General features: G+C 36.2%; 1 protein-coding gene across 1 annotated transcript in view; it reads right to left on the minus strand.

The window, feature by feature from the left end:
- The window catches only part of ABCB5 (ATP binding cassette subfamily B member 5), a 119,142-nt gene that overhangs the window by 76,643 nt on the left and 19,121 nt on the right, over positions 1 to 23,378 (minus strand). Inside the window, exons 7-13 of the mRNA XM_046020966.1 lie at positions 21,571 to 21,695; positions 21,313 to 21,490; positions 19,587 to 19,700; positions 19,202 to 19,312; positions 15,897 to 16,022; positions 14,073 to 14,276; positions 3,873 to 4,043 (exon numbers count right to left, since the gene is read on the minus strand). Of these exons, the coding sequence (XP_045876922.1) occupies positions 3,873 to 4,043; positions 14,073 to 14,276; positions 15,897 to 16,022; positions 19,202 to 19,312; positions 19,587 to 19,700; positions 21,313 to 21,490; positions 21,571 to 21,695 (1,029 nt within the window). The remainder of the gene's footprint in view (positions 1 to 3,872; positions 4,044 to 14,072; positions 14,277 to 15,896; positions 16,023 to 19,201; positions 19,313 to 19,586; positions 19,701 to 21,312; positions 21,491 to 21,570; positions 21,696 to 23,378) is intronic.

Below are 23,378 nucleotides of genomic sequence, written 5' to 3' on the forward strand. Positions count from 1 at the left end.
TTGGATAACCACTTTTTTGGGCTTAATTTAATAAAGCAGCCCACAGCTTAATGCAATATACCAATTTTCTTACTATTCAGTTCTCCAAGTAATATAAGTATGTTAAGGGGCCTCTGAGGAAGATCCGCAGAATGCATCACAGTGAGAAAGAACAGTAATGATAAAGAAAAGCCCATGAGGGCGGCAACAAAGCAGCTCTGTCTCTTCAAAGAATAAAACTGTAATGGAAACCCTTCCCTCATAATTAGCAAAGGGTCTTTTTAAAGGTTGTCCATTGATGTGCTGTAGCTGACCCTCCCTTAGTAATAATTATCTCTAGATTTGCATACCACTTTTAACATTTCAAAGAGCTTTCACAGGCTTTATCCCAAAGTCAGTATGGGCTTCCTCTGCTTCCCCAGGGGCCTACAGGTTTTTACTGCCATCCCTCCTCCACTGGGACTGAATGGAAGCCTGTTGCATTGGCATGCTGGGTCCAAACCAGTAGCAGAGTGGAACCACATAGCCTGTAGCATAAATCTTTATTCACTGACTCCAGCTTCCCCTCATGAACAAGATAAGTGAAGCAAAACTACTTTGCAACAAGCCTAACTTAAGAAATCCAGAAAATAGGACTTCAGGTTTTGAAACTATTCTGTGTCACACTCATGAATTTAACAAATGCTTACTAGCTATCTACTAAGGACCAGGCATCATTTTAGTGCTGGTGACACTGCAGTTAACCAATAAAAGCCTTTGTCACCACTGACTTTACATTCCAGTGGAGAACAGAAAACAAAATAAACAAATACACATGTAGTTTGTTAGCTGATAAGTAGTGCTATGGCACTTTAAAGAGCAGCCAAGGTTGGGGATGTGAGGTTCCAGAAGGAGTTTGGAAACTGACTCCACAGAACCTTGTAGCTTATTATAAGGAATTTGGTTTTTACTCAGAGTCAAGAATGAGTTAAGAAGCCATAGGAGGATTTGAAACAGAACATGACATGTTGGGATTTACATTTTTGTAGCATCACCTGAATGCTGTGTTAAAAACAGATTGCATGGGCATGGGCTGGGGCAAGAAGTTAGCTACTGCAATAATCTAAGTGAGGACAAGAGTGATAGATGCTTGATGCTCTTTTAGTCTAAACCCACCATCTGCTGCAGGAAACCACCAATTTGATTGATTTCTTTCTTTTAGATTTGTTTTTATTTGAGAGAGAGAGAGAACACAGGTGGAGTGGGGAAGGGCACAGGTAGAGCAGGAGAGAGAATCTTAAGCAGATTCTGCACTGGGTGGGGAGCCAATGTGGAGCTTAATCTCACACCTTGAGATCACGACCTGAACTGACTGCTTTTAGATAAGTGACTACTTTAGACTGCTTTAGATAAGATAACTAATCAGAACAGATTAGTTTTACTGTTCTAGAACTTGACGTAAGTGTAAAGCAATGAGGGTAATGGGGAGGCTGGGTTGGGAGGAACAAGTGAAGGCTCGGTATAGAGGGAGGTGGATACAGCATTCACCAACAAGAAGGGATATATTTTGTTGTTTCCTCTTTATTTGGTTAGTAGCTTACAAGATATTTTGAGCTGTAAAAATCTGCTAGCTATTGTAGGTTAGGCCATATTATGCAGCAGATCTGAGAGTTCTTAGATGAGCAGAAATGAGATCTGCTGCAAGCCCTCCCTTGTTAGGTAGGGACCTCTCCAAAAGTTTGATTCCACAACTGTGCTCTGTGTGGTATATGTAGAGGACTCTCATGGGACTGGAGCTCTTGTTACCTTTACTATATTTTAATTCTCTTTGCTATGAGTCATTTTCCAATCAACTGAGGCATATATAATTACTCAGTTTATTGTACTCTTGTCACCCCATTTGTTACCATTTACTTCCATCCCACAAGACCAGCAAAACCTACTTAAAGAAGTTTCACACTTATACATATCCACAATGTCAATAATCCCCTCACCTTTAAAAACTGAAAAACAATACAGTAAATGAATTTTTAAAAACTTAAGTTCCCTCATAATCCTGCCATACAATTGGTATTTTTATACATGTTGTCTTCATTTTTGTGCACAGGTACACTTATTGTATATAACTGTATCATGGTTTACATTTTACGTTGTTCTCTTATTATGATATAGATTTCATTTTAACCAGTAGTAAAAAAAAAATCTTTTATTAGTTTATAGTGTTACCAAGCAACTATTATTTTAGAAGTTTGAGCAAGTTCTGATTGCCTGAAGTGAGTAACACATTGGATGAAAAGGCAATGGGCACTTAACCTCTAAACAATGGCTGGAGCCTATTATGATATGTTTTTAAAAATCTTATATATCTGTTAACTATACCTCAATAAAATGAAAGCAAATCTTATATAAGTTAAAAGATGGTTATGTTAAGTATAATAAATTTTTGTACATTCAAGCCCTAAGGAACTAAGTATCACCACTGAACACAATTTGAGTGCAACACACAAAGCATCACATGGCACTCTTATTTTGGAATGGAAACAAGGGTAAAAACTTACACAATCTGACTTGCAAGTAATAATAGTAACTAATAGATTATTCAATAAGCAGTGGGGACTCTGGTGGTATCCATTTCTGGTTGCACAAAGTTAATACTTAAAAAGAAAAAGCCTGTAATCTTCTTAGGCAGAAAAAAACAACACATTTTCAAACAAGCTCAAAGTAATATGTGTCATTAAGACTTCTGAAGGGTCGGGGCGCCTGGGTGGCTCAGTGGGTTAAAGCCTCTGCCTTTGGCTCAGGTCATGATCCCGGGGTCCTGGGATCGAGCCCTGCATCGGGCTCTCTCCTTGGCGGGGAGCCTGCTTCCTCTTCTCTCTCTCTCTGCCTGCCTCTCTGCCTACTTGTGATCTCTCTCTGTCAAATAAATAAATAAAATCTTAAAAAAAAAAAAAAAGACTTCTAAAGGGTCTGAAGGCCATGAGCCATGATTTTAAAAAGAGGTTGGAGATACCTGGGCAGCTCAGTCAGTTAAGAGTTTACTCTTAATTTCAGCTTGGGTCATGATCTCAGGGTCTTGAGATTGAGCCCTGTGTTGGGCTCCATGCTCAGCAGGGAGTCTGCCTGAGATTCTCTCTCTCCCTCTCCTGCCGCCTGTCCCCTTGCTCACTCTCTCTCTCTCAAGTAAATAAATAAATCTTAAAAAAAAAAAAAAGAAAAAAGGTAAAAGTAGGGTTGCCCACTGAAAGAAGTATTCAATGGTTTTCCATATGGCAGAGATATGAAAAATTACTCCCCCAAATTACTCTCCCAAATTACAATCACTCTCCCAAATGCAATGCAATTTGGTAAAGGACCATCCCTGCACTGTAGTCCTGAAGTATGTCAGCAGTAAACAGTAAGCAGGAGGTTAGTGTGAGGTTAGAGGGTCCAGGGCTCTTAGAGGAGGATGGTTTAAGGGCAGGAAAACTAGACTGTATGCTTCTCCACTGGAGGTGAAATTAAGTTAAGAACTCTTTGGGGCTGTGCTAAAGAGGAAAAGTGGTCACAGAAGAGAACCCACAGGTGTGTATAAAAGAGGCTAAGAGTTGATGTGGTTATAGCTGTGGTGGTGGTAGTGGTGTGGGATCATTATGGGGAGGTGTAAAGTGCAGAGCTATTGGAAAAGAGGCATATATGGGATGACTGCTTGGATATCAGCCTCCTGTATGTTTTTAGCAGCAGCTATGGCATCTTCTTCTCTCATCCAAATCAATTCCATCATGTAGAAGATTTTACAAGGGTGAACACTTTGCATCAATATCTTAAAGATGGCTCTGAACTCAAGAAATAATCTACTGCAGAATCATACTTTCTTGTGTTAAAAACAGTGTTGAACCAGGACTATGGATATAAGGAATAATCTGGTCACTTACCCTCTCCAGTGCAGCTTGAACAACTGATTCACTTTCTGCATCTAGGGCAGATGTAGCCTCATCTAAGATCAGGATCTTTGGGTTTCGAACTAAAGCTCGAGCAATAGCGATTCTCTGTTTCTGTCCTCCACTCATTTGTGCTCCTTTTTCTCCTACCAAGGTATTAAATTTCTATTTGAAAAATCAGAAAAAGCACAAAACAGAAGACAGCATGATCAAGTCATTTGAGCAGGAAATGACAATCACATATTATTACATATTATGTTTTAATATCAGCTTAATCACTACTTCAGCCTGGCTGCTTTTGACCTTTGATCTGTTCTTTGTAAAAACAAACAACTATTTGAAAAAAAAAGTCTAGTAAAGAGAGGACCTAAGAAAAATTAAGCTAGTACTAAAAGAAATGAGAATGGGACACCTGGAGGTTAAGTTTAAGTCTGCCTTTGGCTGAGGTCATGATCCCAGAGTCAAGGATCCCAGAATGGAGTTCCACATTGGGCTCTCTGCTCAGCAGGGAGCCTGCTTCTCTCTCTCTCCCTTTGCCTGCAGCTCTTCCTGCTTGTGCTCTCTCTCTGACAAATAAATAAATAAAATCTAAAAAAAAAAAAAAAAGGAAATGAGAACATATGATCATGAAGGATTTTTAGATGGATTAACAATAATTTGAACCAATTTTCAAAGTTTTTAAAGACAGTTTTAGAATGCACTGATATCTTTAAAAGAACCATAGTAATACAACTACATTCTTAACTATTTTTTTTTTAAGATTTTTTTTGGTTATTTGACAGAGAGAGAGAAAGATCACAAGTAGGAAAAGAGGCAGGTAGAGGGAGAGGGGGAAGCAGGCTCCCCACTGAACAGAAAGCCCAATACAGGCCTCAATCTCAGGACCCTGAGATCATGACCTGAGCCAAAGGTAGAGGCTTAACCCACTGAGCCATCCAGGCACCCCTACATTCTTAACTGTTATTTGAAACGTTTACTAACAACTTAATATATTACCTACAATTTCCTCCCTGGATATTCTGAAAGAGAGTATGGGAAGGTTAATGCAAAATCAAACTTCTCAAAATATTTTTCCATCTTGGAACACTTTTTAGGCCTTCTTTTGCTTATTTAGTTTTTTATTTTTTGGGATATACATCTTTAACAGAGTAGATATCATTAGATATTTGAGGTTAGAGATAATTTCTAGAACTAATGAAACACAGTAATATTGTATTGGATTATGTCCATGACCCAAAGCTCATTTCTTCAAGGTTATAAATTTAAATAGTCTCTAAAACTGTGATTATTCTAGAGTCTGGCCTTCACATAAAAAAAAACACACACCATAAACCTTATTGAGAAATAATTTATACATAATAAAATGCACACATATTAAGGATATGGTTCTATGAGATTTGACAAATGATTACAGCCATGTTATTACCTACCAGTAAAGATACAGAATATTTCCATCACCCTAGAAGGTTCCCTCATTAATCTTTCCAGTCCAAATCCACACTGATTTGATTTTTATCACTATAAATTAATTTCACTAGTTCTAGAACTTCTGATAGAATCATACAGTGCATGCCTTCTTTTGATTTATTTTTTAAGAACAATTTTAGGTTCAAAGTACAATTGAAAAGAAGGTATAGAGATTTCCCATATACCTTTTACACACATATGCAATGTCCCCCATTCCACAGGATATCCCCCATCCAACATCCTCCACAGAAGTGGTACATTTGTTATACCTGAGGAACCTACACTGACATATCATAATCATCCAAATCCATAGATGACATTAGGATTTACTCTTGGTAGTATACATTTTATGAGTTTGGACAAATGCATAATGACATGTATCTGATTGTTATAGTATCATACAGAGTATTTTCACTACCCTAAAAATCTGTGCTCTGACTATTCTTCTTCACCTCAAACTCTGACAACCGCTCATCTTTTTTACTGGTTCCATAGTGTTGCCTTTTCAAGAATATCATGTAATTGAAATCATACAGTATGTAGGTTTTTCAGACTGGTTTCTTCCACTTATACATTTAGGATTTTTCCATGTTTTCATGACTTGTTGAGTCATTCTTTTTTTTTTTTTTCTTTTCAAAGATTTTATTTATTTATTTGACAGGCAGAGGCAGGCAGAGGGAGAGAAGCAGGCCCGAGCAGAGAGCCTGATGCAGGCCTCGAGCCCAGGACCCTAAGACCATGACCTGAGCCGAAGGCAGAGGTCTTTTTTTTTTTTTTTTTAAAGATTTTATTTTTATTTATTTATTTGACAGAGAGAGATCACAAGTAGACAGAGAGGCAGGCAGAGAGAGAGAGAGAGAGGGAAGCAGGCTCCCCGCCAAGCAGAGAGCCCGATGCGGGACTCGATCCCAGGACCCTGAGATCATGACCTGAGCCGAAGGCAGCGGCTTAATCCACTGAGCCACCCAGGCGCCCCCGAAGGCAGAGGTCTTAACCCACTGAGCCACCCAGGCGCCCTGACTGGTCATTCTTTTTAGCATTGAATAACATCCTATTGTCCGGACTATCACTGTTTATTTATCCATTCACTGTTTATTTATCCATTCACCTACCCACCTGTTTTGGGGATACAAATAAAGGTGCTATAAACATCTGTGCGTGTGGGTTTTTGTGTGAACCTAAGTTTTCAACTCCTTTGGGTGAGTATCAGGGAGCATGACTAATAGATAATATGATAAGACTATGTTTAGTTTTATAAGAAACTAACAAACTGTCTTTCCGAATCTCCATACCATTTTATATTCCCACCAGCAATGAATGAAAGTTTTTGTTGCTCCACATCCCTGTCAGCATATGGTGTTGTCAGTGTTTTGGATTTTGGTATTCTAAAAGGCATGTAGTTGTATCTCACTGTTTTATTTTGCATTTCCCTGATGACATTTGATGTGGAACATTTTTCACACACTTATTTGCCATCAGCATATCTCCTTTGGTGAAGTGTCTATAAAGCTCTTTGGTCAATTTTTAAATCAAGTTGGTTTCTTGTTGAATTTTAAGATTTGTTTATATATTTTTGAATAACAGTCCTTTATTGGATATGTGTTTTGCAAATGCTTTCATCCAGTCTGTGGCTTATCTTCTCATGCTTTTAACGTTGTCTTCTGCAGAACAGAAGTTTTAATTTTAATGAAGTTCAGTCTATCAAAGACTTCTTTCATGGTTTGTGCTTTTGATGTTGATTCTAAAAAATTTTGCCATACCCAAGTCATCTTGGTTTTCTCCTCTGTTATCTCTAGAAGTTCTATGACTTTGTATTTCATATTTAGGTCTATGATTTATTTTGAGCTAATTTTTGTGAAAGGTATAAGGTCTGTGTCTAGATTTATTTTTTTTACACGTGGATGTCCAGTTGTTCCATTTGTTCATTGAAATGAGCAATAACACATTATATGTTCTCTGTTGTATTGCTGTTGCTCTTTTGTCATATGCTAGTTGATTGTATTTATGTGAGTCTGTTTCTAAACTCTGTACTCTGTTCTGTTGATCTATTTGCTTAGTCTTTCACCAATACTACACTGTCTTGATTTCTATAATTTTATACTAAGTTCTAAAGTTAGATAGTGCTGTCCTTTAACTTTGTTATTTAATATTGTGTTGTCTGTTGTGGGTCTTTTATCTCTCCATATAGATGTTAGAATTGGTCTGTTGATATTCACAAAATAACTTGCTAAGATTTTGATTGGAATTGCACTGAATCAATAGATCAAACTGGGAAGAAATGACATCTAGGTAACATTGAGTCTTTTTCTCCACAAACATGGAATATTGCTCTATTTAAAAAATTCTTTGATTTCATTCATCAGTCGTGTGGTTTTCTTTATATAGTTCTTGTACAAACTTTTTCAGATTTATACCTAAGTAATTCATTGTTTTGGATGCTAATATATATAGTATCGTGCTTTTAATGTCATATTCCACTTGTTCATTGTTGATATATAGGAAAATGACTGACGTTTGTGTTTTAACCTTGTATCCTGCAGCCATGCTATAATTGCAGTGTGTACTTTTACAGTCTGTCTTACCTAGGATAATATTTTTGAGATTCATCCATAATGTGTAGATCAGCAGTTCACTCCTATTTATTTCTGAGTAGTGCTTCACAAAATGTGAATCTATCTTGGGTTACCAAATTCAACAGAAACAAAAACAAAAAATGATGGAGCTCAGTTAATTTTGATTTTCAGTTAACAGTGAATACCTCTTCTTCTTCTTCTTTTTTTTTTTTTTGTTAAGATTATTTATTTATTTATTTGACAGAGAGAGAGAGAGAGAGCACAAGTAGGCAGAGAGGCAGGCAGAGGGAGAGGGAGAAGCAGGCTCCCCAGTGAGCAGGGAGCCCGTTGCGGGACTCAATCCCAGGACCCTGGGACCATATCCCGAGCCGAAGGCAGTCGCTTAACCAACTGAGCCACCCAGGCGCCCAACAATGAATACTTCTTTAGCGTAAATATATCTCATACACTATTTAGCATATACTTATGCTAAAATTATTCATTGTTTATCTGAAATTCAAAGTGTACTGAAAATCTTGTATTTCATCTAACAATCATATAACGATCACAATTTGCTTATCTATTCAACTGCTGATGAACATTTGAATTGTTTCCAACTTTTGAATAGTATGATAAAGGTGCTACAAACATTCATGTACATAATGTTCTTGCGATCATATTTTCATTTCTTTTGGAAAAATAAGTGGGAATCGAATGCTGAGTCATAAGTATAGGTTTAACATTATAATAAAGTGGCAAATTTCTTTCTAAAACAACTGTATCAATTCACTTTATTCAGAATAAGAGACTTAATTGTTTTACAGCCTCATCAAAAGTTATTACTGTTATTCTTTTTAGTTTTGGCCATTCTAGCAAGTGTAGAATGGCATCTCACTGTGGTTTTACTTTGAATTTCCCTGCTGACTAATAATGTTGAATATTTTTTGTCTGTATATTGTCTATTTCTTTTTGTGGGTGTTTGAAATATCTGTTCGAGTTTGTACATTTGTTTTATTATTGTGTTGTAAGAGTTCTATATATATCCTGGGTGTGTGTCCTTTGTCAGATCTATGTATTGTGAATATTTTCTTTCACTCTGTCTTATCTTTTTACCTTCTAAATAGTGTATTTTAAAAGGTTTTAATTTCAATAAAGTTCAATTTATTATTTTTTAGATAATAAATGATTCCCTATCTAAAAATTCCTTGACTACTTCAAAATCACAAAGGTTTTTCACCTAAGTTTTTTTGTGAAGTTTGATACTTTAATTTTTTTTAAGATTAATTTATTTTTAGAGAGAGAATGTGAGTACAAGTAGGAAGAGGAACAGAGGGAAAGAACCTCAAGTGGACTCCTTGCTGAGTGGTGAGCCTGACTTGGGGCTCAATTACATTTCCTGAGATAAAGACCTCAGCTGAAATCAAGAATTGGACACTCAACCGAATAAACCACCCAGGAGCCCCTTGATAGTTTAAGTTTTTACAGTTGATCTAAGATACATGTCAAATTAATATGTGTTGGGGTGAGGTAAGGGCCACATTTCACTTGTTTTTCTCAAATGGATATCCAATTTTTCCAGCACCATTTGTTAAAAAGACTTTCCTTTTCCCAAACAAATTAATACTGGCCTTGTCAAAAATCATTTGGCTAGGTATGTGTGGGTCTTTTTTCTGGGCACTATTCTCTTCTACTGATCTACATGTCCATTGCTGTGCCATTTCCATTGCCTTAATGGTTGTCTTAAAATTAGATATTTATGTCTTCCAGCTTTGCTGTTTTTTTTTTTTTTAATTATTTTAAATAACTGTTTTCCCTTTCTTGGTCCTTTAAATTTTCAAATAAATTTTGGAATCAGCAGGTCAATTTCTAGATACACAAAAAAAGACTACTGGGATTTTGACTTGTATAGCATCAAATTTTTCAGTTTTGGGAGAATACATATCTTTAAAAATACTGTATCTCTAGATCAATGAATAAGTTACATTCTATTTATTTAGATCTTTAGTTTCTCTCAGAAACATTTCATATTTTTCATATAGATGGTTTACACCTTACATTAAATTTGTTCTATTTTGGGGCGCCTGGGTGGCTCAGTGGATTAAGCTGCTGCCTTCAGCTCAGGTCATGATCTCAGGGTCCTGGGATCGAGCCCCGCATCGGGCTCTCTGCTCCGCAGGGAGCCTGCTTCCTCCTCTCTCTCTGCCTGCCTCTCTGCCTACTTGTGATCTCTCTCTCTGTCAAATAAATAAATAAAATCTTAAAAAAAAAATTTTTGTCCTATTTTAATGTTTTTTGATGTTATTCTGAATACCACTTTTACTTTTATTTTCATTTGTAACTGTTGACTCTATTTAGATATCTAGTCAACTTTTTTTATAGTTATAGGTCTTATTAAAATTATCTCCTTTTTTTTGAGTGAGTTTTGGTGGTGTCTTTCAATAAATTGACCCTCAACTAAGTTGTCAAATTTATAGGCATAGTTTTTCTCATACTAAACCTGTAATCTTTTAACCTCCTTGAGATCAATAACGGTATACTATCTTTCATTCCTGATATTGGTAATTTCTCTCCTCTTTTTTGATTCTTTATCAGCCTTGCTATGGTTTTACTGATTTCATTAATCTTTTAAAGCAAACAACTTTTGATTTTAATGATTCTTTCTAATGTTTTTCTGTTTTTGCTTTCACTCATTTTTGCTCTAAATTATTTCCCTTCCAATTGCTTTGGGTTCAACTTGCTCTAACTCTAGTTTCTCAAATTGGAAGATTCACTTACAGATTTTGGATCTTTTTTTTCTTTATCAAAGAAGAATTAAGGCTATAAATTTCTCTTAAAGCAGTTCTTTAACTGTATTCTACAAGTACTGATAAACATCAGTTTCATTTTTATTTAGTTTAAAATAGTCATTAACTTTCAATGAAACTTCCTCTTTCAGGGTGCCTGAGTGGCTCAGTGGGTTAAACCTCTGCTTTTGGCTCAGGTCATGGTCTCAGGGTCCTAGGATTGAGTCCTGCATCGGGCTCTCTGCTCAGCAGGGAGCCTACTTCCCCCTCTCTCTCTGCCTGCCTCTCTGCCTACTTGTAAACTTTGTCAAATAAAAAAATAAAATCTTAGAAAAAAAAACACTTCCTCTTTCAGCTCATAAATGATCTAAAAGTGAGTTATTTAATTTTCAAATACTTGTGATTTTCCAACCTGTGGCCATACCACCCTGAATGCACCTGACCTCGTCAAATATCTGGATTTTCCAGATATATTTCTATTACTGATTTCTATACTTTAATTCTATTATGGTCTGAGAACATATTGGTATGTTTTCTTTGAATTTGCAAAGTTGTTTTTTTTTTTAATGGCCCAGAATATTGTTTATCTCAGTGAATGTTCCATGTGTACTTGAAAAGGATGTATTCTGCTGTTATTGGGTGGAGTGTCCTATAAATGTCAGTTAGAGCTAGTTGGTTGATAGCATTGTTCAGGTCATCTGATTATCTGAACTTACTGATTTTCTTCCTACCTGTTCTATCAAGTACTGATGGCTTCAGTAAAATTGTGGGTTTTTCTTTTTCTCCTTTCAGGTCTAGCAGATTTTGCTTCATGCATTTTGAAATTTTTAAGTGCATACACATTTAGATTATGATTTCTTGCTTATGGGTCATAGTTTCCTGTTTCTTTGGGTATCTATTTGTTGCAGAATATATACTGAATTCTGTACACATTATGTTGGAAAAACTATTGAATTCTATTTTCTTCTGAAAACAAAGTTGATTTTTGTTCTAGTAAGCAATTTGAATCCTGACTGATCATTTTGAACTTGTGTAATCCTGGTTTTATGCTTCGTTGGGTGAATCTGTAGAAAATCTTTAAACTTGGTAGGACCCAACCTATAAGTTCTATCTCCTTTGGGGATCTTGTCATGGCTAGGTTTTAGAATTTGTTAGGGCAGGTCTAGAGTCAGCATACTATAAGGTATGGTCTTTATTCTTAAGGCATGGCCTTTTTTGGTGTCTCAGCTATATGCCTGCATATTCCATTCCACTATTGCTGGGCTGTGCTTTCAACATTCCCATCACACTCCCTGGCTTTTAGGATCTCTATTATACTCAAAGCTTTGTAGCAGTTGCTCTTTGATAATCCTTGGGAAGTCTTATCCTCAGCTAAGGATTCCTAAGGGGTGCCTACAGGGACTTCTATCCCCATACCTTAACTCTACAGCTCTTTCATTGCCTCTCCAGTTGCTTAAGCTGCTGTGAAATTCTATCTCTGCCTTTCAGTTTAGTGGAGTGCCATGTTCTGTCTGGATTCTAGTTCACAGAGATGGGGTCAGAGATTTGTTCCTATGCGGAATGCTGCAACTTTATGGGCTTTCCTCATAAGTTTCCTTTCTCTCAGGGATCATGGTTTTGTGTTACCTCTTGTCCAATGCTTGGAAACAATTATCCTATGCCTAATATATTTTAACCAGTTTTATGGTTGATTATGGCAAAAGGCTAGGAAATATCAGTTAATCCTAATACATTAACTTAAAAACATGTGCATATCATAGAAGTAGTGGCATTTATTTTTAAGCACCAATTTCCCCAATTTTTCTGTTGAGGACTTCTAGAAATCTTATTTATTACTGTGCTTATTATTTCTCTGGTCAATCATGGCTGTGTAATTTAGTTTCCATCATGATAAGGCAGTATCTTTAATTTGTTCTTTGGATTATATCTTTAAGATTTACATAAAAGTTATAGCAAGGAACATCTTTGTGTAAATACTGACCTTCTACTAAAGGCAAGTAGTAACTTACAGGGTTTGAGTTAAGAGGTCCCAGAAAACTCCCTAATTCCAAGTGGGAAACTGAAGATCCTTGGTGTTTGAGGAAAGGAAGTCACTGAAAGTGCTAAAAGGTCAAAGAAAGGAAGTCTGTTTTCCCAAACTACAAGGCAAAGAATGATCTCAAGCCCTTAATGAGTTTGCTATTCCAATTATGATCCAAAATAATGGGGGATAAAAGATAATTAGTGACATAACAAAAGTTTTTAATAAAAGAAAAAGAACAAAATTATTATGACTCATGGAGTATGGTTTGTAAAATATATCCACTGAAATAAACTTTTCTGTTACTGTTTCCTTTTGGTGTAGTAGAATTTTATTCTGTATTTTATTTTTTAAAGATTTATTTTAGTGAGAGAGAAAGGGAAATATGTGCACGTGGTAGGGCAAAGGAAGAGGGAAAGAGAGAGAGAAAATCTCGAGCAGACTCCCTCCTGAGCTTGATCTCAGAACCCTGAGACCATGACTAGAGCTATAATCAAGAGTTGGACGCTTAACTGCCTGCACCACCCAGGCACCCCTTAGTCTGTATTTTAATTTCAAATCTCATCCTTTTGTAATTTACAGAATGTTTCCCACAATAGTTTCAAGGTGATTTTGATGAATGAATACTTTGGAAAATGTAAATAAATGGTTTTATACCTATCAATTCTAAATACCCATTAGGATGTGATATAAACTAATATCAAGAGTTTTAGTTTATTATATCTCTTTCCAAATACGATTTTACATCTGTTTTCCATTATTGGCTTCATGTGCTCCTTTTTTTTCTTTTTTATAATTTTATTAATGTATAATGTATTACTTATAAAAAAGCATAAAACTTATGAAACTGAGCAACCTTCAGTTTATTTTCTGAGTTTAAGAGTCTCTTATGGTCTGTCTCCTCTCTGGTTTCATCCTATTTCATTTTTTCCTCTCCTCCCCCATGATCCTCATGCGCTTCTAATAAACAGTCGTAGTTTTCCTTTTGCATTATCACAGAACCAATCTCCACACTGTCTGTGACATTCTCACTTTTAGCCACAAGATGGCCTTACAAATCAGCAATTTGCAGACACAGTAATTCTCAGTTTAGACTGATGATTTTGTCTCATATTTCTTTGTTATATATTCTTCATTTATTTTTCTTTTCCAGCTGCAGTGAGAACCAGTAAGAACTAAGTATGATTCAATGATGCATTTCTTCTTCTGGTTGCTGCCACGCTTTCTCATTTACAGACGTTTCATTTAGGACAATCCAACAGTTATTCACACTGCCCCTACTCTGTAGAATTTACTGTTTTGTTATCTTATTTTTGGAATATTGCCCTGCATTAGTTCTAAGTTAAGACCACAGGCTACATAGTGTACTTACATTGGGAAATGCCATTATAAAATCATAAGCATTTGCTTCTTTTGCTGCTTTCTCAACCTCTTCATTAGTCACTCCATCTCGTCCATATTTAATATTGTTATTAATGGTTGTCTCAAACAAAACAGGCTCTTGGCTGACCACTCCAATATGTTCTCGGTAATGGTGTACATTTAAAGTTCTGATGTCATTCCCATCCACTGTGATCTGCCAAACCAAAGGAATGAATCATGTTGTGATGCCTTATGCTGCATTGTGTTTAGAGTCTTTTTAGTAGTCCAAACCATAAGCTCAGAAGCAGGGTGTTTCAGGGATCAAAGACTTATTTTGATAAAATATTTATAGTACGTATATTGTCAACACTTTTTCTGATAAACGGGAACGAATAAAATGATGTAAAAAACCTGGCTTAAGGGGCGCCTGGGTGACTCACTGGGTTAAAGCCTCTGCCTTCAGCTCAGGTCATGGTCTCAGGGTCCTGGGATCAAGCCCACCATCGGGCTCTTTGCTCAGCAGGGAGCTTACCTCCTCTCTCTCTTTCTCTGCCTGTGTCTCTGCCTACTTGTGGTCTCTGTCTGTCAAATAAATAAATAAATAAAATCTTTGAAAAAACAAACAAACAAATAAAAAACCTGGCTTAAAATCTTGTCAAACAACCTCAAAATCTTAACTCTAAGAAAAACAAATTACTATGTAGATACATGCTATAGGAGCCACAAATGTTCTCATGTCAACACATGTAACAAACTTCAGTTTTGTTATTTTAAGACTGATGTGATCTTTGCATATTTTTCTAAAAAATGCACTTTAAAAAAAAAAGTTTTATTTCCCACATGGGGTTCAACTCACAACCCTGAGAACAAGAGTCACATGCTCTTCCAATTGAGCCAGCCAGGTGACCCTAGGAAATTCCCTTTCTTCTCTTTAACATCCCATTTCACTGCAAAAGGCAAAAATACCTTTTACTCATTTATAGAAATAATAGTAAATGAACACAGTCTTCCTCATAGATAGTGTCATTACCCATTACTCTAAATATTCCAGTGGGAGAGTCAAGGTTTGATAATTATAACTTACAGAGCCTATCTTTCTCACCAACTTTAGTATTCTCTCTGGGCATGGGTATCCTATGCAACTGTTTTATGTATGCAATGCTTATCCAATAATTTATTTATTTAATATTAGCATGAATACGTGAATCTAGTATACTCCAAATGAAGACATAGGAAGTCAAATTTAAATGAAACCAGGCTCTAGCAAGGTAGATTTTCTTTTAAATAGCTGAAAATCTTAAGAGAAACATTAAGAATTATGCTCTGTAACTATCATAGTTACAGAACTATGCTATTTACAAGGGTAACAAAGTCAAGTGTAACATTATAGATAACAGAAGAAAATGAGAGAGCATATTTTCTACAGATATTCTTCGGGGATGTTTTGAGAAACTGATAATCTTTTAAATTCTGAGTACTACAAATTATTTTTCTCCACAGCTTTCATCACCTTCTAGCATACTATATGTTACTTATTTTATTTGTCGATCTCTACTTATTAGAGTGTAAACTTGATGAAGGCAGAGGTTTTTATGCTTTGCTCATCAGTATTCCCCAGGACCCAGAACACTGCCTAGCACAGAGTAGGTGTTCAATAAATATTTTCTGAATGAATGGATATGCAGGAAAGAAAATGAATTGGCTGAGAAAAGACAATGTTAAAAATTAAAAACTGATATGGTTGTAAGCTCTCTGTTATAGGTGGTATTTCCTAATTTCATCATGTGATGAAATGATTGCTAGGTGCTACAAATGATTTTGCTGGTTAACTTACAAAGCCATTATCAGGATCATATAACCTTTGTAGAAGCTGGACTGTAGTACTCTTCCCACTGCCGCTGGGGCCAACCAAGGCCACTGTCTCTCCAGATTTGATTTTGAGATTCAGATCTTTCAGAATCTATTGGAAAGTAGGGAGAAAAATTCTATAAAAGTAGGTATGTGAAAATATGATCCCTATATTTTCAGAGATTTAATGTATAATTATAAACAAAATGAATTTTTCTGTGACACTTAAAAACAAATTTAGGTCTTGTTTTCTTTCATGTACATGTATAATAAAAATTTACATAACTTTGAAAAATGATAAAAAAATCTCTCACCATCTCTCTATGTAAAGAGGGGATCTAGATTAAGAGTACTCATAGAATATTAACTAGCCACAGCAAACTGTTCATATTTTCAATTTATATCAATTTAATGACTACCAATTAGTGAAAGCTTTTATCTTCTAATTTGCAACAACTGAATGAAATCTTGCCAGGTATTTTCATAAGCTACTTAAGGAAATTATTTCTTAAATATGTGGGATGCCTGGGTGGCTCAGTGGGTTGAGTGGCTGCCTTTGGCTCAGGTCATGATACTGGGGTCCTGGGATTGAATCCCACATTGGGCTCCTTGTTCAGCGGGGAGCCTGCTTCTCTCTCTCTGCCTCTGCCTGCCACTCGGTCTGCTTGTGTGCTCTCTCTCTCTCTTTCTCTCTCTCACAAATAAATGCATAAATAAATAAAATACTTAAAATATATATATATATATTTAATATTATCACAAAAGGTATTGCAAAGTAAAACAACCAGGAAGACTCTCTAGGTGCTCCCATGAATGGGATTCCACCATTAGAAACCTTCCTTTTCGGGGTTCCTGGGTGGCTCAGGGGTTAAGCCTCTGCCTTCAGCTCAGGTCATGATCTCAGGGACCTGGGATCGAGCCCCACATCGGGCTCTCTGCTCAGCAGGGAGCCTGCTTCCCCCCTTTCTCTCTGCCTACTGTGATCTCTCTCTGTCGAATAAATAAATAAAATCTTTAAAAAAAAAAAAAAGAAACCTTCCTTTTCTACAGATCTCATGGTGTAGCACTTTAAAATTTTCCTCAATCACTGAGAGTTGCTACCAGCTTTTAGTGTCCTACAGACCTTCAGTGTGAGAGAAGCCTGACAAATAACTACCCTATGAAAATGACAACAGCAAGCAAGCCCTCACCTATTTTTGCTTTCATTTATATGTACGCAGCCAGAAAACATGGGAATCTCTCTTTGGACTCTCTCACTTTGATTTCCCCATTTGTAAAGAAACAGACCCTTTATTTTATTATTATTTTTTAAAATATTTTATTTATTTATTTGACACAGAGAGAGAGAGAGAGATCCCAAGTAGAGCAGCAGGCAGAGAGAGAGGGGGAAGCAGGCTCCCTGCAGAGCAGAGAGCCCGATGCAGGGCTCGATCCCAGGACCCTGGGATCATGACCTGAGCCGAAGGAAGCGGCTTAACCCACTGAGCCACCCAGGTGCCCCAGAAACAGACCCTTTAAATAAGCTAAACATAAAAGGGCCAAGCAGGGAAGAATTGTGTAAAGGAGGTGAGAAACTGGGGACTCCTGGTGGGAGTACCTCCTCTCGCATCCGTACTTCACTCTGGAGTTGGTTTCTGTTACTTTTCTTGGAAGAATCTGTGTTGTTGTTTTTTAAATATTTATTTATTTATTTATTTGTCAAGGAGACAGAGAGAGACACACAAGCAGGAGGAACAGCAGGCAGAGGGAGAAGCAGGCTCCCTGCTGAGCCAGAAGCCTGAAGTGGAACTCCATCCCAGAACTCTGGGATCATAACCTGAACCAAAGGGAGCCACTTAACACAGACTGAGCAAATCAGGCTTCCCAAGAATCTGTATTTTGTTTATTTAAAAGTGGCAGACTCTTTCTTTGTTTAAAATTATTCACTCTTAAGCTTTAAAAAAGGGCTACATTTCAAAAGTTCACTTAAAAAGTTGTTTAAAACCCAGAGAGCTCTTTACTATGCAATTTAATGGCAAACTGGTACTTAAGTCTTCAACAACCAACCCAAATGTAGTTGCAAATGCTCTGTTTATGTTAAGAAAAATGGTAGAAAACAACACTATCCCAGTAACGGTAATTAACAAAAATTTAAAAAAATAAAAAGCTTTGAAAAGAGAATTTCAATCAAAAACTTAGAGAAAAATAAGAAAATAGGAGTAGACAGATCTTTTCTGGATGCAAATTTTCCAGGGGGTATGGGGACATTCTAGACAGTATTAAAGGTTGATGGCATTAGTAATTGTTATCAGTTTTGCTTAAAATAATAGTCTCATTCTTTTTCTTGAAGGTTTTATTTGTGAGAGAAAGAACACAGAGGGAGGAGCAGAGAGCAAGAGGGACAAGCAGACTCCTTGCTGAGCATGGAGCCCAACACGGGGGTCAATTTCAGAATCCTGAGATCATGATCTGAGCCAAAACCAAGAGTTGGACACTTAAAGGACTGAGTCACCCAATTGCCCCATGGTCTCCTTTTTCTACGACATAGGTGTTTTGTTAGTAATTACTCTTTGCAATTTTTAGCTATAACTACCTTTTTTGGATAAATACACAAATAAAATGAAAAGAAAAAGAAAAGACTGATAAATATTTTCACAAGAACTTGCCAAAGTCTAAATGATGGAGGGTGGAAAAACTCTGTGCTGCAAGTGTGCCTGCTCATACACATGAGTGTGTATATGTATCTAAACGTGAGGAAGAATGTACCTGAGACACGAATGCTGGTGCAGTAGAGCTCTTAGGAAAGGGAGAAGGGAAAGGCACAACATGGGCATAGTTTCTCCAGGTTAGAGACTAGAAAGTTAATATAAGTTATCTCTGTTGAGTGTGATAATATCCAGGGACCACTGATAGGTGATGCCATCAATTCAAGACATTTTGGTGTGCTCCCAAATGCAGAGTAAAGGAATTTCAGGGAGTTGACAATGTTTTAGTCAGTTGGATGTAGAAGAGGCTGCAAAATATAACTAGCTCTTCAAGAGTTTTTGGTCCATTACTGATCTATCTTTCCTCCTCTTCCACTCTCTCCCTCTCCCGGTTTTGGCCTACTCTTTCCCTCCCTCCCTCTCTCCCTTCCTTCCTTTCTCTCTCTCTCTTTTTCTTTTTTCTTTATTTTCTCTCTTTCTCTCCTGAAGTCTCAAAGAAAAGAAGCAAAATTTTGGTCAAAATAATCCTAAATAATCTCTTAAGAAGAGATCTTGGCCAGGATAAGATAATATAAGACTGCACAATTCTATAATTAAATTAAGCTACCTTGACAGATGGTCTTGACGGATAACTGAAAGAGACATTTTTAAATTCCACAGTTCCTTCTATGCATTCTGGTTTATATCCTGTTGTTGAGAAGTTATCTATTGCAGGTTTCTTGGAAAAACAAGGAGAATGTTACAAATCTGCAATGGATGAACCTGACACTCTACATCTTAAAAATAGTTTAAAGACTATTTTCTTTTACAATGTTTTCAGGTTTCAATAAAACACAATGTCATTTTAGAAAAGTAAAAAAATCTCTTTCCATAGCCAATTGCCCAACATGAATTTTGTCCATCTTTTTGTTTTAGTGAAATAAGTGTGTCAATTTTTTGGTTTCTTTCCTATAGTAATAGTAGCTATCTTTCAAAGCAGTTTGAAGTCTTACCTTATCAATAACCTGGAAAATATGAAAGGCAGCTCCTCTGGCTATAGTGAAGGTTTCAAAGTTAGGGGCTGCTGTTCCAATGCAGTAACTACTATGGATTACGCTAAAAAAAACCTATAGGAACAAGAAAATAATATTTACCCTCTTCAATTACATAAGAGAGACAACAGAATGAAATGTATATATGGTTGAGATCAAAGAGATATTAGATAAATAAGGTAGGAAGGAATGGAAGTTGTTGTCAAAACATAAAGGAAACAAGTTAATTCAAGTATGATGGCTTTTTCTTAATGTGGAACAACTTTTGATTATCCCATAGGCTTCTTATCACCTGCCAGGAAGTCTGAGTAGGAAAATCTGCTTACTATGGAGTGCTTACTGTTTGAGCGAGATGAGTTGCCTTTCCTCCTTGCTGGTTGATCCCTTAAACTTTACAGAGAAGGATGTCACAGATTTCAGTAGCATAGAGACATTATACTATTTTTGTTTGAACTTATCTGAATTCTTGTATTATTGAACATCTTTCATTTTCAGACAGACACATGTTTGCAAAAAATAAAGTAAGGAAAGAACCAAAGTCAGGGGCATTTTCCCTATCTTACAAATGAGGAAGCTAAGGTTCAGCAAGTCATTTGCCCAAAGTCACACATAAATTGAGAAATAAGGATGTGTCCAAAATTCCCCATGCTCAAGTTTCATTTATATACAAGTTTAAATGATGAAAGTCTCAAATCCAAAAGATAACTTTAGTTGACAAAAAAGAAATCTACATAGAATGGGAAGGCCGAATGAGAACTGAAGTATATAGACCAGATCAATTCAGTTCAGCAAGACAAATTGTTCTTAACCCTGAACTGAACTGTTTATTGTTGAAATTTGGGAGGATAAGGGAATAAATTAAAATTTAACATAAAACCCCTAAGAGTTTAAAAAAAAACACCCCTCTAAATTGTGATGTTGGACAGAGCTGCAGATAGTCTGTCTTTAACTTTACCATATGCTGAAGGACAGAGGAAGGGCAGGAGAGTTTCATCTGCAGAATTTTTCAGAGGGAAGGCATTCAACAAGGTTAATGTAGACTGCCATCTTATCTCAGCAAGTTTGAAAGGAAAAAGTCTCACTAGAGACTGGCCTTTTTAATTGCTGGATTTAGAAAACTCTATATCCTAGTAGGGAATTCATTTAGGATTCTTCTAAAAGCATGGTCCTTTTAAAGATACACTGGATGAATAAATCCTGCCTTTATAACTATAATTTAAAGGTATATACAAATCGTTTTTTTTTTCATATTTTTTTAATTTTAATTTTTATTTATTTTTTTAATTTTTATTTTTTTATTTTAAGATTTCATTTATTTGACAGAGAGAGAGATCACAAGCAGGCAGAGCAGCTGGCGGGGTGGTTGGAGGGAAACAGGCTCCTTGCTGAGCAGAGAGCCTGATGTGGGGCTCAATCCCAGGACCCTGAGATCATGACCTGAGCTGAAGGCAGAGGCTTAACTCACTGAGCCACCCAGGCGCCCCTATACAAATCATTGATGGAAACAAGAATTTATAAAAAACATTCATTTTTTGACATTCATTGTCATTCAAAGACAATTTTTACTAAACTCTAGACAAGAATTTTTTTTACTAAATTTTTACTAAACTTTTTTTAGTTTACAATTTTTACTAAACTCTAGGTAAGAAGACTGTATAGGCCAGTTACCTTTGCTCTCAAGACTTACAGCAAGAACAGTTCCGATGGTATAATCAGGTTCTCCACTAAGAATCAAAGAGGTTCCATACCAAAAACCAAGTCCATAGGTTCCATTCATAAAAAAGTACACGGCACCAAGATAGAGTTTTGAAGCTATAGCTTTTCTTATGCCAATATCCTTTGCATATTTTAGATTCTGTGTATACCTTAAAAAGACAAAATGCAATGGAACAGACTTTGGGAAAACTAAAACCAAGCAAATATTGTCATAATTAAAGGAACAGACCTTTGAATTTCTTTTTCCTGGGCCCCAAAGGCTACAACTGTTCGGACTGATGACAAGACTTCTTCTGCCACAGCCCCAGCTTTGGAATAGGCATTTAATTCCTTAGTGGTCAATGAAATGATTATCTGTAATAAACAGGACCACAGTTAACAACAACAAAAAAATGATCCTGAGGCAGTAACGTGCAGAGAATTTAATTCAGGTAGAATCTAGAACAGCAGACTTTTATTATTGAAAAGGTACTTAAGATCATTTGACCTAACTTTCTCAGTTTGCAAATTAGGAAAGCAACCGCCAGAGATATTAACGGACTTTTTAAAGTCTCACTGCAGTGAAAAAGCTTAGTCTGAAATAATCTTCAATCTAAATCTCTACTCTGCCTTGTATAAGCAGAGCTTCACTGTTCCCTCCCTATATTTTTAAAACCTTAGAACCTGGGTACTTACATAAATAAAATTGGGAAAGACTTGATTTGGAGATGGGCATTAGGGACACAGTCCTTTTTGGGTGCACTCTGGAAACTAGTAAGCCTAATTTGACTTGATTTGTTATTATGTAAAAAGCAAGTCTTCTGTAGGCTATACGTCACAGAAGCAGGAAGAGGAGGTAGATGATCCTGCATATATCTGAAGTATGACCCCTGAAGCTATTACTGCATAATGCAGGCTACTAGTAAATCCTGTATCTCTAACAGTAAGAGGTGAGATTTAAGAGACAGAGAAGAAGGAGTGTATCATGCTTGTTGATATTAGGCAGGTTTACCTGATTTTTAAAAATTTTAAAATCAGAATGTGCTTCTTTATTAAACATCTCACTTCCTACTCTTTTAATAGTAAAGGATTTCATTTAGTTTAGCACAATTGTTCAATGAAATGGAATAGAAGGAAAACTGACCTCTGAGTTATAAGTCTTTATTGCCTACTCACATAACAAATTTCATTTTCAAAACACATTCCACATTAATTGGAGATGATTTTACATAAGACACACTTGGACAGTTGTTAAAGAAAGTAGCATAAACTGAGTAATACTCATTATTTTCTGAATTCACATATATATCACTGGAAAGGAAGAAACACCTAGCAAAAAGCCCTGATGTTTAATAAATGAATCAAAGTAAGCTAGAAACCACACACCCTGGCGTCTTTGGTTATTTGGATAACTTTGAGCTTTATTTGCTTCTTTTTTATAACCGGTTAATATAATAGCAGAACTTAGATTTCCCACTGTTGTTACTTCTGAACTTCTTATCCACTTTACTTTCCTGGGCAGTTAAGTTTAAGCTCTGACCTCAGTAACTCATAGTTGGCAATCTTCCTATTGAGAGGGTTTCCTCATTTCAAATACGCTGGGGATGAAGATTTTTACAAGGGCTATAAGGTCAATACTAGAAGTCTCATTAGATAAAGATTTCTTGCCTAAACATTGAAGCCTGTTAAGAAATTATTCAGCCATAGAATTTTATTGCTGCAAATTCTTTTTTGCTTGAACTTGAATAGTGTTAGCAAATAAACTCAGTGAATTTTATAGCTTTGATTTCCATAAAGAACAATTAGCTTTGCAAAATCAAAAACCTCATCCATCCCTAAGAATGCACTGTGCCTCCAATCTAGGTGATGGATATACATATTGGTAGAATTGCCAGACTTGATTTGGAGAGAGATACTGGGATATATTGGTTGTTTTCGGACTTAACAAAGAGCATTGGTTTCTAATCCAGGTTATAAATGATTAATATTTTGTGGTATACTCATAATAGTGCTAGAAATATAATTTAAAATGAAAATACATAATTTGTTTAAAAAATT

The sequence above is a fragment of the Meles meles genome, chromosome 10 (assembly GCF_922984935.1).
Source record: "Meles meles chromosome 10, mMelMel3.1 paternal haplotype, whole genome shotgun sequence".
Classification (NCBI taxonomy): domain Eukaryota; kingdom Metazoa; phylum Chordata; class Mammalia; order Carnivora; family Mustelidae; genus Meles; species Meles meles.